Source organism: Myripristis murdjan, chromosome 3 (genome assembly GCF_902150065.1).
Source record: "Myripristis murdjan chromosome 3, fMyrMur1.1, whole genome shotgun sequence".
NCBI lineage: Eukaryota > Metazoa > Chordata > Actinopteri > Holocentriformes > Holocentridae > Myripristis > Myripristis murdjan.
Window position 1 is genome coordinate 8,861,368 of NC_043982.1, and position 26,065 is coordinate 8,887,432.

Genomic DNA, 26,065 nt, shown 5'->3' on the forward strand with positions numbered 1-26,065 from the left:
CTGTGGAAACAGCAACACTCTCCTCTGGATAAGACTGTGACCAATCCTTTCTCCCCTGTGTCCTTAGAGTACAACACGTTGAACAGCCTGGTGTCAGAAGCCTTTATCCGCTTCTTCCTGGAGACCATCGGCCATTACTCCCTGTTCCTCACTCAGAACGACCGTGGCGAGCGCGTTTTCCAGCGGGACGCCTTCCGCAAGTCCGTCGCCTCTAAAAGCATCCGTCGCTTCTTGGGTGTCTTCATGGAGTCTCAGATGTTCACGGGGTTCATTCAAGACCGTGAGCTCAGGAAGTGCAGAGCTAAAGGTACACTGTCATTTGCTTAGAAAGAAAGTAGGAAAGTCAGACAACTAAATGTGGTGTGAAAGGTCTTGATTTGGATGAAAACACTGTAGATTTTCTCCACTGTTCCACCTAAGGCCTGCAGCAGAATCTTCACCAGTGCTGACCTCTAGTGGGGAAAGTTATATGGTGTATTTTGCATGTTTTCCCACATCACTGTGCTCCTTGACAGACTAAATTACTCCGTCTTGGCATACCATGATTTCATTTTTTTTTTTTTTTTTTTTAAATCGCTTCTCTTGTGTTTCTGGCAGGGCTCTTTGAGCAGAGGGTAGAACAGTATCTGGAGGAGCTGCCAGACACAGAACAGAGCGGGGTCAACAAGTTCCTCAAAGGCCTTGGTGAGTTCCTCTTTTAGTTCATCCTGCATCCTAATTTGACCTGCCACACGTTACCAGTCCCGTTATTGTAATCACCTTTTATGTGCTTTGTGTCTTAATGGATTTCCCTTTTCAGGAAATAAAATGAAGTTTCTCCACAAAAAGAGCTGAGGGACATTTGCTACTGTACTCAATCATATACCAGCATGTCACGTCTTGTTTGACAGCGTACTGCAAACCGAAGACCTGATGTCTCAAGTCTCCGTATCATGATGACTTTCACTCTTTTGTCTGACAATTTTCTTTTTTTTTTGGTTTAAATGTGTACATATTTCAGTGTAAGCTGGCTGTGATACTCTGCGATGTGGATTAATTGTTAAGTGCATATAGTACCTTACGAGGCTAGTGACAGTAGGACGGTACAGAGTGAGTGAGCCATAGAGTAACCACTGATGTCCAGGTATGCTTGAATCCAGAATGTGTGAGTGAATGTGACTCGATATGGGCATAGATGTACAGTTCGTATGTTTGATTTTGCATTGTTTCACATCGGTGATGTCCTCTGTTTAAGGAGTGTAAAGCCTGTTTGACCGACTGGCAGGAATTGTACATGCGTCAAGAGAATGAAGAAAATGATTGTAAATGTTAAAACGTACAGTCTTTTGCAATCTTTTTGTTAAAAAAACAAACAGTAATTAAAGATGCTTCAAATGCCTAAATGAGTTGGGTTTAATTGTTGCAGCTCCTTAAATAGGAATGTTGTTTTAAAGCCTAATGATGACTTAAATTTGTTTTACTTCCTGACTGTGCTTATTAGGGAATTTACTTCTTTCGGTCTTTTGTGGCTGACACTCCTGCCATTCCTGCCCCAATAACAAACCTCTGTCAAATTCACGTAGATGTTTTCCTCTTGCCAAAATTCAGGTCAACTGCGCCTGCTCAGCATTCTCATACATGCAACAGAGCCTGATAGGATGTTAATTGCTTTATTGCATCATGCAGCACACTTGTGTGGAAGCATGTGCACTCACTATGAAATTCATCATCAGTACACAGTGAAACCATAACATTGTCACATGGAAAAACTGAATAACCAAAAAGTCTTAATGAGTTATGTAGCCATACTGAGCTGATGTAAAGTGTGTGGGCAAGCCCCTCACATCCTAATCACAAAGGCACATTTCCATTAACTAGAACGCATACACATGTTTGGTGCAGTTTTTATAAATCTGACCTGTGTTTTATCATCTTCCCCCCCAAAAAATCGACCCAAAGCGTACAAGCAATTTCACTTGTTTCCTTTGGAGGTTCAAATATTTCCACTCATGTTGGATGCATGCTTTGCCAAGCGATACAGAATCACCTCTTTTCACATCTGACATCTCAATGACAGCTTTCCCCAAAGCTCTGCATTACGAGAGGCTGGTGGGATCTCAAAAGGCGCAGTTAGTCTAGCACCAGCTACCACATGCTGCTGGTAACCTAATTATGTCCCGGCACATCACTCTGGTGGCTGTCACTGCCATGCTGTTATTAGCTCCTCTAACTGGGAGGCTTACTGTTCATTCCATTCCTGTTACTTTTCCTGTGCTTGAGTCCTTGACAGCACTAATAGATGACATAAGTGACTACAGGTTTGGTGTTTAAGGAGGAATCAGCGGCATACCTCAATTGATAATCACTAATATCCCTGGAACATTCTTATAGGCCCTTCTAGCCTGTTCATAACACTTTTTTTTTTTTTTTTTTTTTTTTTTTTTTTTGCAGACCTTCTCATATTTAATTTCTGTGTCTACAACATTCCCATACTTTTAGGCTTTGATGTCATGTTTGTTTATGGGTTTCCAAAGTTTTTCATTGTCCATTTTGAAATGATTTTGCTCCAGGGACCCTGAAATTAAAATATGTATTTTCTCATGTTAAAGACAAACTATGCCGTTTCAAAGGGCCTTATGCCTTGTTATGATGTGGCAAAAAGTAAAAATATGAATGCCACTCAGTTCACAAAAGAATATAATGTATACATGCCCCAGGAGTTCAGGTCAACTCTTTTACCCATCATAACCAAAAAACACAAGACCATTTCCCTCCATTTTTCTTATGTTTTTGTGGACATTTGACATCCAAACATTATATTCAAGACAGACATTTAAAAGTGTTGTCTTAATTCTATGAGTTATTAGTCTTGGCATGAGCCTGGGGTTTTTTGTATCTTCCTCAGCCTCATCTGTAACACTAGTAAACAAAGTGGTGCGCCCTCCCATTTCAAACTGCACAGTCTGCTTTTCACTATTAAAATGTTTAGATGTCATACTTGAACAAGGATCATGGGATTCAGTGGTGAGATTAAAACAGTGTTGAAATAATCAAGCATGCATTTTGTTGTATGATAATTTCAAGTGCATTACATTATCCTGACATATTCTTCAGTTTGAAACCCACTGCCTGAGAGGATTTGTTGCAGGGGGAAAGATCTTAAGCCTTTCATAATTCAGATGAGACGTCAGATTTGATTTTCATGCTCACTGGCAGCTGTAGAAAACCACTCTGATGAACCTGACATGACTTCAGTGGTGTTGTCAACAAAGTGGCACGCACACGCACACGCACGCACACACACATACACTGCTTTGAGAACGTCAGAAGTACTGCGTGAGAACGACTAAAGTCTCACGATTAACTGCGAGACTTGGCATCTCCAAAATTTGGCCGGGCCAAAGAGCGACATCCGATGGGGGGGAGCCGACAGTGATGCACGGGTCAAGGTAAAGAGCTTGAGCTTTGGACATACACGCACACACTCACTCACACACAAACACACACACACACACATGCACACACTGTACCGCGCTGGACGTGACTGACAGCCCGACAGAAGTTGCGCGGCGCAGCGACACTGTCCTCTCCTCACCGGACCGGAGCGCAGCGCAGCGCGCTCCCATCCTCCCGCACGCACAGAGTCATGTCTACCTAGCGGGCTGTTTTGCTCCGCGGTGCCGGCGGGATCCAGCCGGGCTCCTGCGCCAGTGCGGAGACACTGTGTTGACGCTCTGGACGCGATTGTGAAGCCAACTTGTCCGTCCGCCTGCTTTGTGTTATTTGTGGCTCGTGTGCTCTTGTTGTGTTGTGTTATGTTATGGATCGCTGCGTGGTGCCATGCATCTTTATGGGCGTATAATCTCATGCGCACATCCTAAAAAAAGACTGGCCTTTTCACGCTCGGTGATGAAGCGGATGATGGGTTAGGCGACTTAACCGGAGCAAGTGATTGTTACTATGGGGACACATACTGTACATTTTGACTGACATCCCTGTGAGCACGCGAGCATAAAGTGCAGTAATCCTGACAAATTCATGATCAGATGGAACAGGTAGCCCTGACAAGGAAACTAACATAACAAAACAATCACTATCATATTCATACAGTGCACGACTTAAAGCGTGACTTGAGTGTCTGTGATAATCTTAAATTGAATTTATTGTGATCCTGTCATATTTTATGGTACCTTTTTAAAAACCTATCTCCTATACAAACAGGCATAGATCTTAGATCTGGGCTATATTATTTAGGGATTTGGGGCAGGGACACTCTCAATGGGTCTAGGATAGATAAAGCGCTCCATATTAGGCTGTGATTTCAAAATACATAGAGAACATTAGTAAACAACAAGATTTGTGACCATTTTTTGTGGTGTGGGTGGCCTAAACCGTATTAAAGTTTGTGTCGTGCTGCAAATGAACTGTTTTTGAAGACTAAAACTTAAATAATGGCACGTTTTGCACCCACAGCATGTGCCAAATAACAAAAATATTAACATGTTAGATCTTTTAATTCATGTAATGCTTTTCTAATTAATTATTTCCTCACATCCTAACAAGTTATATAGAGTTAGGCTCCCTGGACTTCAGTTACAGATTTTGGCCATTGCAGGCAGGAGACCCACAGCTTCACATAGGTTGTGTTGAAGAATCCTGCAAGAGGCACAATATCACAATTGCACCTCAACTGTGCACAGTAATAAGTTACAGTAGTTGGGAGGTCACAATATGTATGGTTTAAGCAATATTATTAGTAACAGACATGGATCTTGTTTAACCCTTTAACAGGAGGCTTAGTGAGGTCCCATCAACTCAAACATCTCTATCACTGCATGGAAATAGAAACAATCAGAAAAAAAAAAAAAAAAAAAAAAAAAAAAAACTCAATAAAACAGCTGTCTCCCTGCAAACATCCAGGAACACTCCCTCTGTGTGAGTGCTCAAATATTTTACGCACAGCTTTTATTATTTCTGATATGCTATTATCATTAAGCAAGGGTTGTTTGTGTCCTCGAGTGATACCTCAGACAATGTCCCCCTGTTGATGCATATCTGGGAACAGCACAGAGTAAGTTGTAAATAGAGAGAACAAAATGCCCATGGCAAATGGTAACAATCATAATGACAGCGAATTTGACTCTGGTTGAGGATATTCCTGCTTTTGCTGCGATCTCCTCACCCCGATGTTAATGGATGTTACATAGGTGTGCTTTCAAGGGAGCGATCACTCTGCAGGTTTCTATTATTGTGACATCTCTTGAGATGGCATGTGCTCAGGCTGCATGTCTAGTGCCAGCTTCACTTGGCAGGGCAGGGAGGCTGGGGGCTTTTTTTTCTGTTTGAAAGATAAATGGGTGGAAGGTGCAGTGAAAGCGAAAGGCACGGTTTTAAAACGCCACAGAGCTGAGTGAACAAGGAGCAGGATGCACCACGATTGACTAATTGTGTTTTAAACTGGGTCTTTGAGCACACAATGGGGGTGGGATTGCTCTGAGCTCCCCAGTGAAGCACCCAAGGATGAGAAAGTTGTCAGATTTGTAGGTCAGGCTGCAGGGGTTGTTGTTAGGCAGACTTGCTCACAGCTCCAGATGTCATAGTGGTTTGATTTGGGCTCTACTTATTCCGGGATCCGGCCTGGCTATTATATGCTTTTTTCACTTTTTGGTTGAAGGGCAACAGTGGGTCTACTCTTTTCCCACAAGTTCCTTTTGCAAGTTTCACATCACCCCCTAACTGTAACCCATTTTTGGTGATATCATGTAGCTTGAGAGTATGGTGATGTAATCCTATCTGTGTCCAAATTTCCCTTCCAGGTCCAAAGTTAGGTCCTTTCCTTTTTTTTTTTTTCCTTTGACAATGTGCTCTGTTCATTCCCTCTGACGTGCTGTGTTAAAATCTTAATTGATTTCACAGTGTTAGAGGGAATGGCAAGAGTGTATCCTGGTCCCATCTGGAGCTTATCAGAGCCTGACCCGGTTTTGGTGTGCTACGTTAGTGTGTGGCTCCACAGGGACCTGTCCCCTCCTTGTGCTGACAAAGGGATGTGGGAAGAAGGGCACAGCCAGCCCATCATAGAACAGCCCATCTCATCCCATCGCAGCATAGCCCAACATAACCCAGCCCTAACGTAACCTAGTCCTGCCTTACTCTGGCTGCTCCTGCGATTTTAGCAGTACTTACAGTATAATCACCCCCTCCTTCAATATTGTAGGTCACTTGGCCTTCCTTCCTCCATTTTGGAAAGGGCTTCCGGGGATATTTTGCCCTAGAAAAAAAATAATTATCTTATCTCCCTAATTCCCAATTATTATGCACAGGCTTATTTAAGAAAAAGGATTAGATTTTCTCCTTTTTAGCGGCGGTACCAGCGAGCAGAGGATGAATTTGAATGTGACACTCCTTCCTCCAGCAGTGAGGAGTCCTACACATGGATGAACTGGGGGAGGAGAGAGCACAGCGAGGCTGTCATGTAAGCCATCTCCTCTGGGGCCACCTCTCGGCGCGTGCTGCTTCCTGCTGCAGGTAGAAGCCTCAGTGTTTCTGCGTAGCTGGTGCCGCTGGTGAGGCGTCAGGCTGTGTGCTCTCCTCTCCCTCCTGCTGAGAGAGCAACTCCACTCCACACTCTCCAGCTCCACTCTCCCAGGCACTGAAATGGAGAAGGTAAGCTATTTCTTTAAGCCTCGCTTCCTGTCATGTTTTCAACACTTGTTCCTTTCAGCTCGAGACAGGCTGACACGTATTTCATCACAAGATTGTTTCTTTTTCTCATGTCTTCTGCAGCAGTCAGACTGAGATAATTAAGTGCAAATAGCTCTATTGTATCTGCGTCATCTTACTAGATTTCTTAGAAACAGGCTGTTGACAGCTTCTCTTGTCTTTCATGTGCCACAGCAAATTTGCAACAAAAGCAGATTTGCAGGTGCTGTTTGCATATCAATAAGGGGATTTTATCCACCTTGTTTTGATGATAAAATGGCCAAACCTTTACTCTTAAAATGAAATATGTGCAGCACTATGCTTTGACATGTCTTTCACCATCACTTATCTTGACAGATGCTTCAGTTTATCTTGTTGTTTATTGATGGGTTTTGATAGCACAAGTGCACAAAGGATGTTTTAGCATAGGTTGAGAAACTTGGTCAGATGCCTCTGAGCTCTATGGCATTCTGTGAGAAATAATAGCTCTGAAGAGTGTGATGTAGCCCAGAGTTACGAATTGACAAATATTTCTGGCATATGTCGCCTCATTTTTTTATCTCATCACTCTGTGTAAGTGAATATGCCTCTGTGTGTATTTATAATCTAATTCAAACCCAAGGGGCTTTCTCTGTGTGTCTCCTCCAGAGCTGCTCAGAGTGTTCAGAGCCAAGGCTCGCTCAGAGCCTCTGTACCTTCTGCAACAAGTGGTTGTGTTACCAGTGCACAGATATGCATCAGCATCAGAGAGCCCCCACCGCCTCCCAGTACACAGACCTGCACCAGCAACCCAGGCCCACCACCACCACCACCACCACCACCGCCTCCGCCCAGTGTCCTGACCTGCACCAGAGGGGACCCAGCTCGCTGCCTGCAGCGGGACAAGGCAAGCAGCCTATCCAGTTGCTAGTCTCACTTCTCTTTTTCCTCCGCTTTCTAGGCCGCCGTGCACATTTGGGTGGGGCTGCATGGGTTTGTTTCTCTCAGCTTCATCTGCAAGCCTATTTGGTTTCTTTGTTTTCCTCCTCTTGCTCTGTTTGTTAATCATGTCTCAGTAGGAACCACTGCATTAAATTATGCATGATGGTGACGATGGTTGATAATGGATCCTGGAGATTCCTGCGTTTTACTTCCCTTCAACATGTGGCCCAGATTCTAAAGTGCTTGGATGATTTCAGTTTCTCTCAGTAACAGTAACATTGCTATTTAAAGCTGCTTCAAGTATGCACACTGGTTTTCTGCTGTTTTTGCTTACCTGCACTTATATTTATTACCAAATCATAGTCAGCTGATCATGAAAGACATTTCATGATCAGCTTATTGTGATACGTGAGTGTTGGTGTTCAGCCTGTGCGCTTGTGAGAACAGCGGTGTAAAATTAGCGGCGTGACTGAGCTGAAAGGCAGGATGTGGTCACTTTGCTAGGGCTGATGCGCTGGTGCTGATTCTCAGTTCTCGACCACAGAGATCTGTGAAGAGCAGCCACATGCAGACGGGCCAGGGGTTGGCTGGGGTGAGCTGGCCAGCAGAGAGCAGCACGGCTGTGTTCATTAGGTGGCTTTTTCATCCAGCAGCGGTTAGACAAATGTTCTGTAGCGCCAGCTCTGTAATCGTCTCTACAGTGACCTATTTTCAGATGCGTTAAAGTTATTTTTGAGTGTGTTAATTTGTGTGTGTGAATGAGAGATTGCACAGCAGAGTGTTAAAGGGGAAAATTGCTTAGTTAAATCTTGGTGTCTTAATCCTTTACCTTGCCTCATTGCAACATCAGCCTGATGCCTGTTCTTTCCTGCTATTATACTGTGTGTGTGTGTGTGTGTGTGTGTGTGTGTGTGTGTGTGTGTGTGTGTGTGTGTGTGTGTGTGTGTAGAGCTAGGCCAAAATTGATCATTTTGCAAACCCATATCCACAGAGTTCCCTGCTTAATGGCCATTGAAGAAACCTGGACCCACATTCACACTGCCAAAGTTAATCCAGATTAAACAGATACTGCACAATAACATTATAATTGAGTTTATTTGTTGCTTTAAATTTGTCTGTAGTTTTTGTGAAGTGCAGTATTGTCTTATGGTACATCTCTCTCTTTTATGTACAAATCATTTGCACAAAGAAGAAATTTTAATTGCATGGGAAACAGTGCCAATAGTGGCTTTTATTTTTAAACACTTGAATTAATTTGTTACATAGCCGCATTTTCATGCATCCACTGAACTACAGTTGACATTGTTTTTTTTTTTTTTTTTTTTTTTTTTTTTTTTGGCATCTTCAAAACCAAATAAATCTCAGTAGGTCACCCAGCCAAACATTTGCCTTGCTCTGCTCCTTATCAAAGGCCATTTTTGCTCCACTTCTGTTTGTACCACGCTGCAAATCGGAAAAGACATGCAAGTGCGTAACTGCAAATAGATTCTAGCGCCGATGAATGTGAATGAGTCATCAGCGAGGCCAGCATCAGATGGGGCGTGCTTTCAGATATGTAAAACAGGATTAAAATACAATTTGATGTCCAAATAGATTATCCCATTTATCAAAGCATGTTTAATTGAGCGTGCCAAATAAGCTTTAAAAAAAAAGAGTTTCTTGCCTGTTCATGTTCTGATTTTTTTTTTTTTTTTGAGTATTTGATTTTGGTTTGGCAGGTTGCACTGTCTCAGCACAAGCTTTTGTTTTCTCTAAATACTTGTTCATCTTTGGCGTGGGTGCACATTAATGTCACACCTTTAAGCTGTGGGTGTGATGTGCTTGTTTAGTGTCTTCCTGTGGTAACGCGCCATGCCCTCCCCCCTCCCCTTCCCCTCCTTCTGTCTTTTAGGCCCAGGGTCGTATCCTTGCTCCCTCCTCATGTGCCACTCTCACAGACAGGAGCCCTTGGAGCTGTTCTGCGAGTCATGTGACCTTCTGTGCTGTAGCAGCTGTCACCTGTCCTCCCACAAAAACCACAGGTTGGTCCTGAGAGCACAAGGGCACTGCAGAGAAGGGCTAACGGCAGGTTAAAAACTTCCTCTGAACAACAACTCCCTCTAAATGCCCTGTCACTTTTATCATCTGTATCTGCATACACTATCCTTGGCCTGCCTGATGCTCATTAAGTATTCATATGCTGTTGTTTTCTATGATGTTACAGTACAGTGGTTGCCTCTAAGGTCACCTGCATAATGTCTTGTCCCAAGGGAAACAAATTTAATTATGGTGTTCTTTATGCCTGGAGAATAAATTAATGAACTTTTTTTTTTTTTTTTTTTTTTTTTATCTAGCTGATGCTGTGATCTTAATGCCTCTCCTCTGTTCAGGTTAGTGCAGATTGGGAAGGCCCTACAGGACCAGCAGTGGCTGTTTGAGAGCCTGATGGTGCAGGTGGAAGAAAGGAGGTCTGCGGTGGAAAACACTGCCAAACAGATAGAGGACAGGTCAGTTTATCTTCCAGGACACGCACATGCATCATCTGCTAAGCAAACATTTTCTGGCACAAGTGGGCAAGAATTTGACAGCTAATGCACAAATTCATCTTGATGCTCGATCAATTCCTCCCCTGCTTTCTGGCATTTCAAAATAACTCCCCGCTATGGTGAAGGATCCAAATGAAATAAAACATCTGTAAATCCAAACCTGTGTTAGGATTTTTCTGCCAGCAATCACACTGTCATCTCTCTCCTCTCCTCTCAGGCTTCACGGAGTGAAGATCATGCACAGGAAGGCTGAGAACCAGATTAAAATGGCAAAGATGATTATGATGAACGAGCTTAACAAACGAGCAAACCTATTAATAGAGCAACTGGAGGTAATTACTTTTTCTCTTTCTTTGCCTGTGATCGCCCAGCTGACCAGGAGTCTACATGCAGAGAATCAGTAACCAGCGTGATGTAATCAGCTCTGAAAGCAAGCGAAAGAGAGCCAATAATAATCTGTCAAAGCTGCTTAAGCCAGCATCCCAGGAACTACATCTGGCAAAAGAAAAATGAGCCATTGATTAGCCCGCAGTCCAACCATGACTTTCGGTGCCAGTAATTACCCATAACCGTGCGCATGTCTCTGTGTTTCTTTGTAGAAGATCTCCGAGGACTTCCAGCAGCGGCTGGAAGACCAGCTGCAGGGGGTCATAGAGATATGCGGCCAGCTGGACCACGTGCAGAAGTTCATCACCTGGGCAACAACGCACCATGGCAGGAGCCCGGTGCTCTTCAGCAGGGCGCTGGTAGGCTGAGAGGAGGCACCCACAGAGGGCCACAGGCTCAGCAGCGGCTCAACACAACTCACTGTAACATTACACACACAATGCCAGAAAAAAGCACTATCCTTTTTAAAGCTTTCAGATTTAGATAGTGTAAGAGAAAATGGTTGGTGCATATTTGATTTTTACTTTTTTTGTGGGGGCTAAAAATAATCAACCATGTAATTCTCAAGTGTAAAAAAAAGAAACTGCCCCCTAGTTACCTCAGCCCAATTAAAGGGATAATTAAAGCCAGCTGTTTGAACACTGGTTAACAGTCGGGTCTGATTTAGGTTTGTGATTAGGAAAGATGTTTTCAGCTTCACTCTACCTTTTGTGGCACCTCTTGCTAGAAGGTCTCATACCATCGACAGTACATCTTAATGAGATTTTAGAGTGTAGAGCATAATGTGCTGGAACGTATGGGTGTTATTTGATTTCAGCTCCCGGGGTTTCAAAGAAGAAAAAAAAAGATCACCTTTTTTATCGTTGCCTGTGAAAACACACAAAGTTCACTTTCAGTTCATTTTCTTTTCTGTAATTTTACTTAGTGCAGTTGGGAGGTTGAGTGGAAAAATACTGAAAACCACAATGTTCCTCCTTCTTCCTCTTCTTTTTCTTCTTCTCCTTCATGTATAGTTCACATTCACATCACATGTACTAGTTTAATAATAATGTCATGACTTAGCCACTCAGCTGCCTGACTGTGCTAAGCAAAGCTTTGTTTTATATGGTCCTAACTGAACCTACATGCAAGCTTACTTTACCAGCAAACTATGACTGTATGTTTTTCTCTCAGATTTCACTGCAGATGCAGCAGCTGCCTGAGCCAACGTTCCATTCAGACTCTTGGGTTCCTGTCAAAATCAAATTCAACTGGGATGCTAGTTACTGGACTAAGCAAATTTCCTCTTTAGGTAAACTGAACAGTACTGAAGCAAACAGGCAGTAATTTTGCATGTTGAATATATTAAATGTAATCACAATGTTTGGAAATGAGCCCTCAGGTTTCCTCTACCTGGAAGATTTGTTCCAAAATGAGGCTACTACTGTCTCGAAAGGATTTTCTAGTATAGTGTTAAAACACGTTATTTGTCCTTTTAATGTATAGAGTTATCAACTCTCTAAATTTCCTTTTTTTAGAGACAACTTCTGGTGATTGTTATTCTTTTTTGTTTATTAAAATGAACATGCATATTATGTTCTGCAGGCCAGCTGAGTGTCGAGGGAGGAAACTGCCCGTATCCTCAGGGCCTGGCCTGCCCCAGTATCCTGAGGCCGCAGCCTGTCACCTGCTTGGCCGTCCCCGCCGTGTGCCACAGAGGACGAGAGCAGGGCTGTGGCTACCAGGCCTGCTGCGAGCCCCAGATGTGCTGCCTGCATGGCATTCCCTCTCAGCCAGATCTCTCCAGTCTGGAGAAGAACCAGCTGGAAGCCACCCTCTACGAGTCCAGCTGTGTGCAGCCTCCCCTTATCTCTGCCTCTCTGCACCAGAACCAGCAGCTGGCGAGGTGTTGGGACCCAGAGAGCCCCGCCGCCATGCAGCCATCCCTGCAGTGTCCTCCACCTCCATCGCCTGCCCCGACCATGGGGCCCATCCAAATCAGCTGCAGCCATGGATCCACATCCCAGCTGCAGCCTGCCGCACCCCAGCCCGAATCCCAACCTAAATCTCATCTGCATCACCAAAGCCACGGGGAGCACATTCTTGAAAGCCAGACACAGCCAAGTGCAGAGCGTACCAAGCCAGGCCAGGGCCAGTGTCCGGGAAAGCTGGTGTCCAGCACGGCTCTACAGCAGCATGTTGGGCAGACAGCTGTGGACAGAGACATAGTGACCGAGGAGAACTGGGAGGAGAGGCGGAGAGGGAAGCAGGCCCTTGGACAAACAGCAGCGGACGGCAGAGAGCTGTTGAGTTGGGAGCTGCAGCAGGAAAGGAGGGAGCAGACTCCTGTCCAACAGCAACAGCAACTCCAGGTTTCTGCAGCAGCCGAGATGAGAAAGGAGCAGCAGGGGACCCGGCCTCCGCTGGAGCTCAGAGACTGCAGAGATGGCAGGGTGAGACAATCGGTTGACATGCCTAGCAAGAGCCAAAACCTCACTTCTGCACATCAACGTCATCGTCGCGTAGTTGACGAATGTAGTTGTTATGATAGTTTTAAAATGTTTCCTGCCATTTTTGTTGGGATTAGCAGGTACTGTGAGATCAGAGTGCCTATGTTTGTCATTTTCTGCATCTCTGGCATTTTCTTGTGTCCTTTCTACACTTGTTCCTGCTCATATGCCGTGAATGTAAGATGTGAGTATTTCTTATTCCAGCACGACCCAGTGCTGATTGTACTTAAACATCTCAAAATGATGATATTGGTTTCAGAGCTACCTCCTATAGAGCACCCACACAGACATCCATGCATTCAATCAAACAAACAAACCACAGGTAATCCAGTAGGCAACAAAGCCTAATTCAGAAAATCTAGCAAAGTCAAATCATGGTGTGTAGGAAAAGGCTTTGCTTGTGTAAAGTTGTTATTGCATATTTGCAAAGCACGTAATGATAGGCAGGCGGAGTGATGGAGTGTTGAATCCAAGACAGAAAAAAAAAGTGTTTACTGTTTAATTATTAATCTATACACGGCAGATATTAAAGGAATGCCAACTGTTTATTTTTATGCCAGAATGATCAGTTACCACAGTTGTCAGCTAGCCTGGAAACAGATGGCGCAAGAGAAACCTGCTTCTCCCTTTATGAAGAAAGGATGATGGGAAAACAAAGAGCCGCTCTGACAATTAAAACTGAAGCGCACATAATGATGCATCCTAGAATCCAGGGCAGCGCTGTTTATCATTAGCACACCTGATGTCAGAGGTTTGAGCAGCCACATAATCACCTATCCAAAAATTCTCCAGATGCGTGATTACAAACACAGAGGCGTATTATTTCTGCGTTTTCATGTCACAGCATCTGAAAAAAAATGACAAAACCACTTGGGTGCAGTCACATATGTACTTAACCTGTCATTAATGAGTCACTAAGGGAATAGTGGAAGCTGGCAGTTTGATTTCAGCTCTGGGTACCACTCTTAGATAAATCCCTACACCCTCGTCGTTCCAGAGAGAGGGATTATAGTCTATTTTCTTCCACAGTCAGAATCCTGCATACCTCTCCTTAGGGGCATGGATCAAGTAAGTGTTTTAATCGCATGATAATTATGAGCACATGCTCAGTGTCAGCTGGCCTAAATATGTATGATGGCACACTAGAAAAAGAGGAGCGGAGAGAGGAGGAGCTCTTAAAGAACCTGAAGTCAACTGATTTGTCAAACCTGCTGCATGCATTAGCTGGGGACACAGTTGAATTTTTTTTTCAGCAAAAAACTTGCATAAGTTAAATTACAGTTTGAGAGAGAGAGGGACAGAGAGGGGAGGTAAGCAGTGATTTGCCTCCTGCTTAATCAAAGGATCCCACTGCACCCTTGATGGTGAATTTACATATGATAATTGGTGTTGTAACCAATCCTTTCATTATCTGTAGAATAACAGTAATCTATGCAGCAGTGCGGGCCAATCTCCAGGTTTGTAGGGATTGAGTTGTTTTGAATTAGTCCCAGAATATGCTTGGAGTGATGTTTTTCCACATTTTGCGTGTGCATGTGAGGATGTGTGACACTCCAGGTAGTTTCCGTCGCACACGCCCCGCTCCTTTCATTGTTGTTAAGACATGAATAGGTGCATCTGTGCGTGTAATAGGGATTGGTGCTGTTGAAAAAACCCCTCTCGGTTTTGTGTGTTTGTGTTTCTGACAGAGATCCACTTCCCTGGAGATGTCTGTGACAGCCTACGACTGTGGATCTGACATACAGAACAGCAGGCTCGGCTCGAGCACAGTGTGTGCGAGGAGGAAGAGACGCTCCCAGAGCATCCCAGCAGAACTGGCAGCCCCATCCACCAGCCTCTGCACTGAAAGGCCCTCAGGATGCGCTCACAGCGTAGAAACAGCAGCTGCAGATCAGGTAACCCCAGCATCAGAGTATAATCTCACGCTGGAGCTCTGCTGTCCAGTGGAATTGAGTTCGTCCCAGTTAAACTAATAATTAAATTGGCATTCTTTTTCCCTTTAATGCAACAATTCGCTGATTGTGGACTTGAAACTCTGTGACCTTTTTACCTACGAGTGTAAGGTGTAAAGTCACCTAATGTAACTGTAAAAACTGCAACATAGTAAAACTAAAAAAGAACAACAAAAAACACTTATGACATCTTAAGGCCTGCTTAAAAAGCTTGAGTCTGTTTTGCACTACATTTATGTTACAGTTCTCACAAAAATGCTGATCAGTATGTAGGCAAGTCCAATCAATTTTATTTGTATAGTCCAAGATTGCAGATTTTCACATTACAAATTTGCCTCAAGGAGCTTTACAGCAATACAGGGTCCTATGTCCTTAGACCCTTGCACCGGATAAGGAAAAACTCCCTTAAAGAAAAAAATAGGAGGAAAACCTCAGGGAGAGCGACTGAGGAGGGATCCCTCCCCCTGGACGAGACATATCGGTTCCTTGTCTATTGTTGTACACAATTCCATGCAAAAATGATGTGAAATTAGATTACTCTAAAGTAATTTTTGACCAGTATGGTGGTTTCAAAATATTTTTGATCATATGCTCAGAAATTTTAAATGTTAAATCGAATTGCATGTACTGTATTGCTGCTGGAATATGAAAACCTCAAAACTTTCCTATTTTAACTTTTGTCGCAGGGTTACATGCTACAGGCTGAGGTATAACCCTCTGGCTAATGGAGTCCTTTCAAAACCCATCCAGTGAATCAAAAATGCATGGTGGTCAAGCGAGAAGGCTGTTTTTAATAGTCCATGCAAAGTAACTTGGGGTTTGAGCGGTAGACAGAAGAACAAGAGGAGTTCTGGAAAAAGCTACACTACCTGCCAAAGCTCATATAACAAAAAAACTTTGGAGAGAGTAAATCTGTTTACCAAATACAGAGTGGATTTGGCAACAGCAGGTGTCCTTTTGGTTTTATACATCACTAACCCAACCCAGCTGCTGCCACCGAATTATGGCTGATTCATACCAGCTTCTCCCTTGGAAGCATTACGAGAAGGATTACTTTATATGTGCTTTTCTAATGCACTTTCTTTTTCTTCTTAAATCAGTATTAAATGTATTTGCTTTGTTCTCAGTATGCCAATGTGGATCCAAGGCAAAGGAGGGCTTCAGATGGGGTGATCCAGTGTGTTGCCAAGGAAACCTCGTCAGCCATGCCCCGTTCCAGAGGCCAGTCCAGCCTGCACCTGTCACCTTTATTGTCCTACAAGACAGAGCCAGGTGCTGAACAAACTGTTAAACTATTTCATTGCCTCTTAGGTCCTTGTATAAATGAAATGCAAAGATTTGTAAATATACCTATAATCTTCCTCTTTATCAGATCATTCTTATGGTTTTGTAAACGAAGAGACTCTTTATGACACCAGAGACAAATGCTGGAAGTCAAGAACGGGCCAAAATGACAGGTATGTGTACCATCAATGCAAACATTTTCCAACACGGAAGTCGTGAAAATAAAGTAAAACATGCATCATCTGTTCCCTCCTCCCCAGCAAAAGGGATGTTCAAAAAACTCCAGGAACTCCCAAGGTTCCTGTGGTGTGCTTAGAGCGGCTCAAAATCCTCGTGTCTCGCCTCCCACCACACGGGCGACGGCAGAGTGACCCTCTGCCGGCCAGCGGGATGGAGAAGAGTGAAGCTCCATCACAGCAGAGAGTCTGGGGTGATGGGGTGCCTGAGGTAAGTCTGATCTGTTTGTACACAGTAGAGGGCACGGCCATGTTTGCAGCCAGTGCAGTGGTAGTGGTGGTTGTGACAGCTGACTTTTTGTGATAACATTTAACATTGTCAAATTTACTATCAAAGGTCTGGGGACCCACAGGCTAGTACAGTATCGTATTTTCCATAATGTATGCTCTGTTCTGTCCCGTTCTGTTCTGTGGTGTACTGTGTAGGGGACACCTGGAGGCCCTGAGACCAAGAGGACCACCCTCTCACTTGTAACACCACCATACACAGAGCATCACAGCCCTAGTCGCACACCCCCAACCATCAGTGAGTTCCACAACCACGGGAGACTCATATCTCATCTCAAAGGGGTTTCTCTGCCAGCTTCGTCCACTGACCCTAAATACATGTCTCAGAGGTACTCTGCTCTTGACCTGGACTCTGACTCCGATCCCAGGTCGACCTCAGAAGTAGAAATTGTTTCTGAGGCTGATCCAGACTCTGACCCGCACTTGGACTCAGATGTGTCGCCAGACTCTGACCCGCAGCCTGAATCTTCATCCGATGTTGAACTTGATTCTCCGGCTAAGGGAAAATCCGCTGTTGGAGAGATGGGGCCCTGTGAGGAAATTGACATTGCAGCGGAGTCAGAGCCAAGTATTGAATATGAAGCAGATCCGGAATTGTACGATGCGGGCGCAGGATCAGAGAATGGAGACGAGCTGGATGCCGATGTGGAATCTGGTGACGCTGAAGCAGATTCAGATGTCCAGCCCGACTACGATCCTCGTTTTCAGACTGAGTCTGATTCTGACATTTTATCTGATCAGCCTGCAGATTCTCAGGGATCTGTGGAGTCCGAGGCAGATATTGAATCAGAACCTGATCCGACAACTGACGACCCGCAGCCTCTTCGTTCTGACCAGGAAGAGGAGTCCCCCATTGGTCCTGGTCAGAGGCCGCTTCTGATTGCAAACCCAGCCCCACCAAGGGGGTGTGAGGAGACAGAGGAGGTTCAGCCTGAACAGGACAGTGCAGAGATGGAGAGTGAGGACTTCTGTGCTGTGTGTCTGATTGGAGGGGACCTGCTGTGCTGCGACCGCTGCCCCAAAGTCTTCCACCTGTCTTGCCATATTCCGCCTCTATTAAGTTTCCCTACGTAAGTTTCTCATACTCAACCCTAACCTGAAAGACTGAATTGACAAGGACACAGATAACTGACATTTGGGACCAATATTCTTGTGTAGTAATTTAGAAAATTGCCCCATCAAAATGTACAGTATTAAGATACGCCATCACAAGCCTTGTTCAATTAACAATATTAGAAAAAAAAGAATAAAATTGGGAGAAAAATTTGAAACCCAGAAAATTTTGAAAACGAAAATTAATGGAAACGGAGCAGATTTCTTGTATTTAAATGGTCACAAGAGCATTCAGATGCCTTTCACAAGCATTTAAATCCAGCCAAAGTGAAACAAAAATTTCAGCCCCTCTATCCTTAAAGCAGGTAAGTAAAGGCAACACGCTACAACTCAGTGTTTTTGTCAATCTGTAAAACTAAATTCAGACACCATGTAAATCAAAATTGCAATACTGATTCACAGAACAGTTTCTGAACATGAATGGGAGTAAATTGTGGCAAGTTAGCCTTGACTTCTAAGCACTGATTTATGATGGACAGATACAATCAACTCAATACAGGACCGGTGGGGTCCTTCACTGCCATCTTCTCACCTTTTATGAAACAGTTCGTTTGAAATGATTTCTGTTAACAAGCTCTGTCCTGTCCTGTCTAGAGGTGACTGGGTGTGCAGCCTGTGCCGGGACGTCATGCAGCCAGAGGTTGAGTATGACTGCGAGAATGAGAGAACATCTGGGGAGCGCACATCTGCACATGGACTGTCTGCGTATGACCAGCGAGTAAGGCATTTCTAAAACCAGTCAAACCCATTGAAGTTGCAATAATATTCATATTCAACACTATTAACAGTGATTACTACAGAAGGACTGGAGGTCTTCAACATTTGAAATGAATGTACTCTCTCTTTCCTGCATTTTTATTCATTGGATGTTCCTTCCATGTCTGCTCCACTCTACAGAAATGTGAGCGACTGACTCTTTTGATCTTGAGTAACATCCTAAGTGCTCCCTTCCATGAGCCTGTCAGCCCACTTGTGAGTGAACACATTTTTTTTCTTACTGTCCAGTTAAAAGCCAGCTCCACTCTTCAATCCTATTGATCTGTCTTCATATTTACTTTAATTCCTTAAATAAAAATGTGGGTCATGCATACCTCGCAGCTCCCACTGAGTCCAGTGCAGTTCAGATTTGTAATTGAAGTGCATCAAAGACACTTTACAGACTTTGCAGTTTGTGTTCGCGGTGCTGCCTCATCATTGCAAAGCTTGACACATTGTTTTCAAGGAATCTTTTAGAATGGGAAGAAACTGCAATTGGTGTATTTAGGATAAGCTTTCGCTAGCATGCATCACCAAAATTAGAAGGTTCCAAAATCATCAGAAAATAGTGATTAATGGCCTAATCACTATTTTCTAAATGTTGCAGAGGTGTGTTTAATGCCTCTGTACTATGTCTAAGTAAATTCACTGCACACACTGTAGGTGATGGCTTATTTGTTGCAGTGGCAGATAACTCAATACTGACAGCTTAATTAGATGCATTTTGGATGGAATGGGAGCTCTGAGCTAAGTAAAATGATCAAGAGCAAGAAATTAGGAAAATCATTGCAGACCACTGGAGATGGGAATGTTTTTTTGACAAATGCCAGTAAGACCTTTCAATCTCTGACATGATACTGCTTTTGCATGCAGGCTCGCCATTACTACCAGATCATCAAGAGGCCCATGGACCTGTCTGTGATCAGGGTCAAACTCAACAAGCGGAATGCAAACCATTACTCCTCCCCTGACGAATTTGTAGCCGATGTCTATCTTATGTTCCGTAATTGTGCAAAGTTCAATTATGTAAGTGACACAGTGTTATTCACTGTGTGCTCCTTCTATAATTTGATAATTTCAGTATAATGAATAATTAACAGCAGTGATGCAGTATATATGTAGTTTTACTGATTCACATCATCAGGTAAATGTAATACTTGTCTCTGTGACCACAGCCTGACTCTGAGGTGGCCCAGGCAGGCTGCAGCTTGGAGGCTTTCTTCAGCTCCAAGCTGAAAGAGGTGTTCCCTGACAGAGTTTTCCCCCTGGCTGAGGCAGACTCCGACAGTGACGAGTATGATGAAGCCTACAGGACCGCTGAGGGTGGTTTTGCCTGGCCGGAGAGGAGGGAGCAGTGCCACAGGAAGAGGAAGAGGAGGCACTCTCTCAACTCCAGGAGACATCACTTCTAATCCACGGTGAATGGAGATGTGAATATGGGAAGAAGCTGTATTTCTGTCTAATTCCACTCTTTTCTTCACCAGCCTATAGGGCCATAACAGTATTTTCATACAACAATCAGAGTGTCCTAGTGTCATGGTTTGCATTAATACTGCAGTACTGCCATCCAATGGCAGCAAACATAATGAAACAACCCCCCTTATTTAAAACACACCTGATGAACTGCACCATCTTTTTCTACCTACGAGTGCAGAGAGAAGCAAACAGTGGGAGAACAGATAACAAAACAGCTTTTAGGTTACATGCTATAGGCAACGCATTTGCAACTACAATGGTTGTGGTTGTTGGAAGAAAACTTAAAAGTTTGTTGGGCTGCATTGTCAGCCCCCAAACTGCCTATTACCATGTAAGTAAGGTGGTGCTGTAATTGTTACAGTCTTCCCAGCCTTTCAATTGATGGTTTGCGCCAGACACATTTGGAGTTATCTGCTGTAGTTTACCTACAGACCTCCTATAACCATGTACCTAAAACAATATGTGATACATAAATTATGCTGTAGTTGGATTGTTGTCTAGAAAACTTGCTTTTGCCTTTTTTAAGTGGATCTCTCAACTTTATTTTTAGGTGAACTTAAATGGTCAAAACCCTGAATATATACAGCACTTTGAAATTTGATATTGATAAATATTTACCAAATCTTGGTGAATGTTTGACATATTTCTATATGTGAAACTATATAGATCTTTATTTTATTATATTTGTCTTTTTCATTTTAGTAACAAAACGATTGCAGGCAATTGTCATGGGTTTAATTATCTGATATAGTTATTTCTGTCTGTTGTTCAGTACATTTTTAGAAAAGCTACGGTGAATCCTGTTTGTTCTAGGTGCCGTTTTTTTCAACAGAGTGACACATGGGGTGTGAATGATGGAGGGCACTCTAGACAGAGTCTACAGAGAGCTCATTATGACATATTGATTTTTCATGTTTTTTTTTTTGTTTTTTTTTAAGCGTCATTGGCTGTAAATGACTTTAATTACATAGACATAATCACTCACTGTATTTTATTCAATAATATCATAAGTGTCTTTAATTTTACACTTAATCATGGAATAGGTCTGCACATAACATTGTTATTTCACCAGTGCTTAAGCAAAATGTTTCCCTATAATCTAAATATCTCAGGCTTAATAAGAGTGTAAAATACTGATATTCAGCACTGATATTAAAAAATGTCTTTGTTATTTGTAGAGCTACAAAGTAGGGAATTTTTTATATTCTCTGGAATTATAAGCAATTTCAGTATTTGAGTTTATTAAATTGCTTTCTGCAACCTAAGATAGATTTTGCCAGACTTTTAGATTAATTGCACAAATTATTGTCTTTCCACTCTTTGATCAATGTCAACAGTGGTAGGTAAATGTAATGTTATTTCCTTTGCAGTCAATGGATGTGATGTTATTTCCTATTATAGGAGGGAAGAATAATTCCTGTTTAATGTATAGTTATTGTAACTTTCAAAAGAACAGCCTGATACTTTTTTCCTTTTTATTTCTTTTTTTACTGTAACAGTCAGCCATAAATACTCTCTTCTATACCAATATCAATAAAAAAATCAATTTAAGAGAAAACAATATTGTCTAGGTTCCTTAATTCCTCATCCCATTTTACTGGAGGCTATGTGATTGTTGTTTACAAAGTATTTCAACCATTTATGGAGTTGAATGTATGGTTTTGAAGGAGGGAGGTTGTGATTCCAGCTGAGTGCCAGCCTTCTGCTTGTGCCAGGTGGGTGGGACACCATGCAAAGAAGCCTAAATGTGTAACCTGAGGAGCATTGACATGTATGTAACCTTCTTCCCTAGCATAAAGCTACACTGGTTTTGTGTTAATGTTTGAATTTTATTTGCAGACATGAAAGCATTTTTTATGATCAGAAATACCATAAATTGTTAAATTAAATTAAGAATTACCATAAATAAATTCTCTCTGTGTACAGGTATTTGAAGCTGATTTGTTGATTAAGCTGGATTTTCTGATGTGAACAGACTCACAGAGATGAACTGCTTCTCTGCTGAGGAAACGGACAGGAGGAGAAGCTGCTCTGCCTTCACCGTGCACAGAAACTTGCAGTGCAACTCACAGCTTGATTTCACTGTGGCACTGTGGTTCCCCTCCGAATTATCTCATCAGAAATTCTTGGCATTGGTGGCAAGATGTCCTGCAGTGTTTCTGAAATGTGGGGTCCCACAAGGATCCATTCTTGGACCAATTTTATTTTCATTATATATGCTCCCTCTGGGATATATCACCCAGCAATTTGATTGTGTCTCTTATATCTTGCTACACTGATGATATCCAGTTGTATGCGTCTGTAAACTGTAACTATATGACCACTCAAATTTAGAAATGCTTCATTAATGTGTTTGGGATATTGGCAATTTGATGACCCCAAACTTGCAGCAGTTAGATTGCAGCAAAACCGAAACACTTGTACTTGGCTCTGATCAAACCTTACCATATTTCTCAACTTTTAGGTCCCCTGGCTCCCTACACCAAATCTTATGCTGAAAACCTAGGGTGACTCGCACTTAGGTTCTAATGAACATTGCAAACAGATATTCAATCATGTTAAGAAAAATTGCTAAAATATTTCCTTTCCTATCCTTTTAGCATTAAGAGTTTCTTCTTGTATTGACTATTGCCATTCACTATTTTCAAACCTAAGCCAAGCTCAGTTACAAGTGGTTCAAAATTCTGCAGTTAGATTACTAAACCTCTACACCGACCCCCCAGCCCTGGCCTGTCTGCATTCGCTTCCTCTCACGTTTAGCTGCATATATGTCGTGGCACCACAGTTATGGAATCCCCCTTTGGAGATGGTCAGCTGACTCTGTTGAGTGTTTTAAATCATAGCTTAAGGTCCATTTTTACTCAGGTTTTTAATCAATGCTTTTATTTTACTAGTGTTTATTTCATGGCATTTCATTTTTGTTTATCTCTATTTTTCACATTATCAGCCCTTGTCAGCCCTAATATAACGATAGAATGTTGTATATTTTTCTGGGGGGTCAACATGTCTTGATGCATTTGAACATTTTAAGTTGTCTTTGAATCACAAGATTTTAGTGTAAATTTTCATTACAAATAATTCAGTTGTAATGAATGAGTATATGTGTTTTGGGGTGGTGACTAGTACATTAATTTTCTTTGAAAATGTATTGTGAAGTCAAAGATGGTTGAAATCTTCCATGCTGAAATCCTTCACTGAGGCTCAGGGATAACAGATCCAGCATGTTTGTGTTGGAGAGGAGGAGAAGCTGCTCTGCCTTCACCGTGCGAGTGGCGAGGGCTAAAGAAACTGAATTAGTGAGCTGAAGGCTCACTAATTCAGGCTCTGCTGGAGTTTATTAATGGATGGAGGAGCAAAGGATGAATGGAAGGTGCTTCAGATGTCAGTCCAGCTGTCAGAGCCAACTGTCCAAACCACTGTGTGAATAGCAGTCATAATTTCTTTAAGTGAATAAATACAATACAATAAATAATAATATGTTTCTTAACCAAAATTCATTGCATAGCAACAGTTAGACTTACAGTCAATGTAGTGAAGCCTGCGTGAACATCATGTGACTGTGCCAGCTAAAGTTAGTTTGTTAGCTGCTTTAGTGACTTTCGTTTGCTTCATTAGTTATGTTATCCACCAAAACTACTTGGTTAAGGTTAGGAAAAGGACATGGTTGGGTGTTTTACCCAAAACAGCCACCCTATTTTTGAGTGTTTGTTTTGAAAACTTTACCCAGCATAATTTTCAAAATGTCTGTTGCAATTCAAAATGTGGGTAGATTTTATTAAATGGACCAGACATTCAAACTCCTTAAATTTACAGTGGAGGAAGTCTTATAGGTGCCTTGTGATTGCAAAGGATCCAATCATTGTGCAAAGAAAACATCTTTATGTAACTTTACATCATCAGTACCTGCTGGATATGTTGCAGTTTGTATAGAACAGTGAACTCATTGTTTGCCCAGCTTAAATGATAATGCTAATACCTACAACCTAAATTTTGCTGAGCAAAGCACAGACTGTGAAACCTCTGTGATGTATTTCAGGAAACAATAGCATATTCATATTTCAAGTCTTGGTAGCATCATGTTAATAAAACATAGGACAGGGCATTTTAAGTCTAACTTTTGAAACTTAGTGTTATATAGGCCTGCTGCTGAGGGGAGGATTCAGATTCAGACAGCTATCTGACTTCTCACCATCCATTCAGTCGATCCCAAAGTGCCTGCCCCAGTCTATTTGTGCAGTGAAGTATTAGGGGGGAATTTATTACTGGTGCTTGTGAAGTCATCACATCCAAAGTCATGTCATAGAAAAATCTCATGTAGTACCTTCCATATGTGCAGTATCTCCCTTTGGTCTGTTGATGTAATCCCGTACTTTCTAGGTGTTAACATTTAGCTCCCAGACGGAGCTGGAAGACAAATTTATCAGGCCAGCAGTAGCATTTTACTGCCCTGTATCCTCCTCTTGCTTAATTTTTTTCAGCCTGGTTCTTCTTTCCTCGGGGAAGCTGAAACCTTCTTGATTAGTCTTCCATGCACTGCCAAAGTTTAGGCAACATGCACAACATTTTTTTGGTCATTTTGCTCCACTTACACCATTAAAAAGAAGATGGTAAAAAAAAAAAAAAAAAACAGCTGGTAAAGAGCATATGGACGCTATAAGGCTGCAGAAAAAGTTGTTTCTCTTGCATCACTTGAATCTCCCTCAGGAGAAATTAAGTTCAGTCAGAGTTTAAACATATCTTCAAGTAAATCAGATCACACTTCGGTCTCGGAGACTTCCATCAGGGGGCCTACGTGTGATGATCAGATTGTCTGGGGGTGTGGGAGAGGGAGACCAAGCTCTCAGGAGGCTGTCCTCAACTCAGACATGATGTCAGAGCTCTGCCTCAGACATCCTTACCTCCTCTTACATAGGAGATGCTGCTGGCTCCTGTCTCACATCACACAGACACACATGAAAATGGTGAGGACTGGCAGAGTTAATATTTGCTTCACTTTCAACAAATTTAAAAAGAGATTTTATGGCTCAGTTTGAGGGGGTATAGGTCATACTTATCCAAAATAACACAAAACTCCACAGATTTTGGTGTCTGAAAGTTTTTTAAGTTAGTCATACAATATATTTATGGCTGTATCTTAATAGGTAAACGAATTACAAGGAGACAGTACACTAGCTTTTACGTAAGGACAAGCCCTTGTGAATAAAAGGTAACTGCTTTATATGATCTATTCATACCAAGTTATTGAATTAAATTCACCGTTCAATGCAGATGCTGTCCTTGACATCAGTTCAAATGTGATCCAGTAATGAATAGCTCATTGATTGCTGCACTTTACTCCATGTATGATTTTTTTGTGCTCTACTGTTACATACATTTTAAGAAATACTTGGTAGAGCACTTGGATCAATCAAAAGTCAAAAGAGCTATTTGTACATTTTTTTGGTCAGGGGGCATCTCGTAGTAATTCATTCTTGAAAAAGGTCCATGACTTTTCGGCTGGCAGACCTGGAAAGAAACATAACAGGATAATAATGAGACACTTCTGTGACCTTTAGTGAACAATGAAAAGGTTAGAAAGAAAAGGACAGGAAAGACTGAATGTGTGGAGAGGGAAAAATGAAACCTGGCTGGTGAAGTAGTCCGTGAAACTGAGGTTTGGATTCTTTTTGTTCCGTGTGGGAAGAGGGAAAGTTGAGTTTTGTGCCTCTCTTTCAAGCACACTTCACCATGCAGTCAAACCATGGCTTACACTTTCAACATATGTGCTTGCATTTAATACTCTGTAGTTGTTATTTTACTCAGGTTGGAACATATCTGTGGTATTATTCATTTCCGTGCACTCTAAGGACTTGTCCAACTCTGCATTAGTGCAAATTCCCAGGAGCATAAAGTGATGATTGATTTTAAGAGTCTTTGCATGAAGTGCTAATAACTCTAGAAGGACATGCATGACCCACCAA

General features: G+C 42.4%; 2 protein-coding genes across 4 annotated transcripts in view; both read left to right on the forward strand.

The window, feature by feature from the left end:
• dennd2b (DENN domain containing 2B) overlaps window positions 1-1,372 on the forward strand; it is a 50,048-nt gene extending 48,676 nt beyond the window's left edge. For all 3 annotated transcript variants that reach the window (XM_030044319.1, XM_030044310.1, XM_030044321.1), the window contains exons 18-20: window positions 68-307; window positions 598-684; window positions 800-1,372. In XM_030044319.1, the coding sequence (XP_029900179.1) occupies window positions 68-307; window positions 598-684; window positions 800-834 (362 nt within the window). In that variant the 3' untranslated portion in view covers window positions 835-1,372. The remainder of the gene's footprint in view (window positions 1-67; window positions 308-597; window positions 685-799) is intronic.
• A 2,006-nt stretch (window positions 1,373-3,378) lies between these two features.
• Window positions 3,379-21,619, forward strand: trim66 (tripartite motif containing 66). Its single transcript, XM_030044340.1, has 18 exons — window positions 3,379-3,428; window positions 6,392-6,642; window positions 7,327-7,564; window positions 9,491-9,620; window positions 9,969-10,085; window positions 10,342-10,456; window positions 10,724-10,870; window positions 11,685-11,802; window positions 12,096-12,943; window positions 14,689-14,895; window positions 16,080-16,224; window positions 16,325-16,409; window positions 16,497-16,683; window positions 16,899-17,830; window positions 18,468-18,591; window positions 18,771-18,845; window positions 19,503-19,655; window positions 19,805-21,619. Exons 2-18 carry the CDS (start codon window positions 6,634-6,636, stop codon window positions 20,039-20,041), a joined length of 3,867 nt encoding a protein of 1,288 aa, XP_029900200.1. The 5' UTR covers window positions 3,379-3,428; window positions 6,392-6,633; the 3' UTR covers window positions 20,042-21,619.
• The last annotated feature ends 4,446 nt before the right edge of the window (window positions 21,620-26,065 follow it).

Coding starts and splice junctions, on each gene's coding strand:
- trim66 (XM_030044340.1), top strand. Junction 9,621..9,968: donor TCCTCCCACAAAAACCACAG/GTTGGTCCTGAG, acceptor TCCTCTGTTCAG/GTTAGTGCAGATTGGGAAGG. Junction 19,656..19,804: donor ATTGTGCAAAGTTCAATTAT/GTAAGTGACACA, acceptor CTGTGACCACAG/CCTGACTCTGAGGTGGCCCA.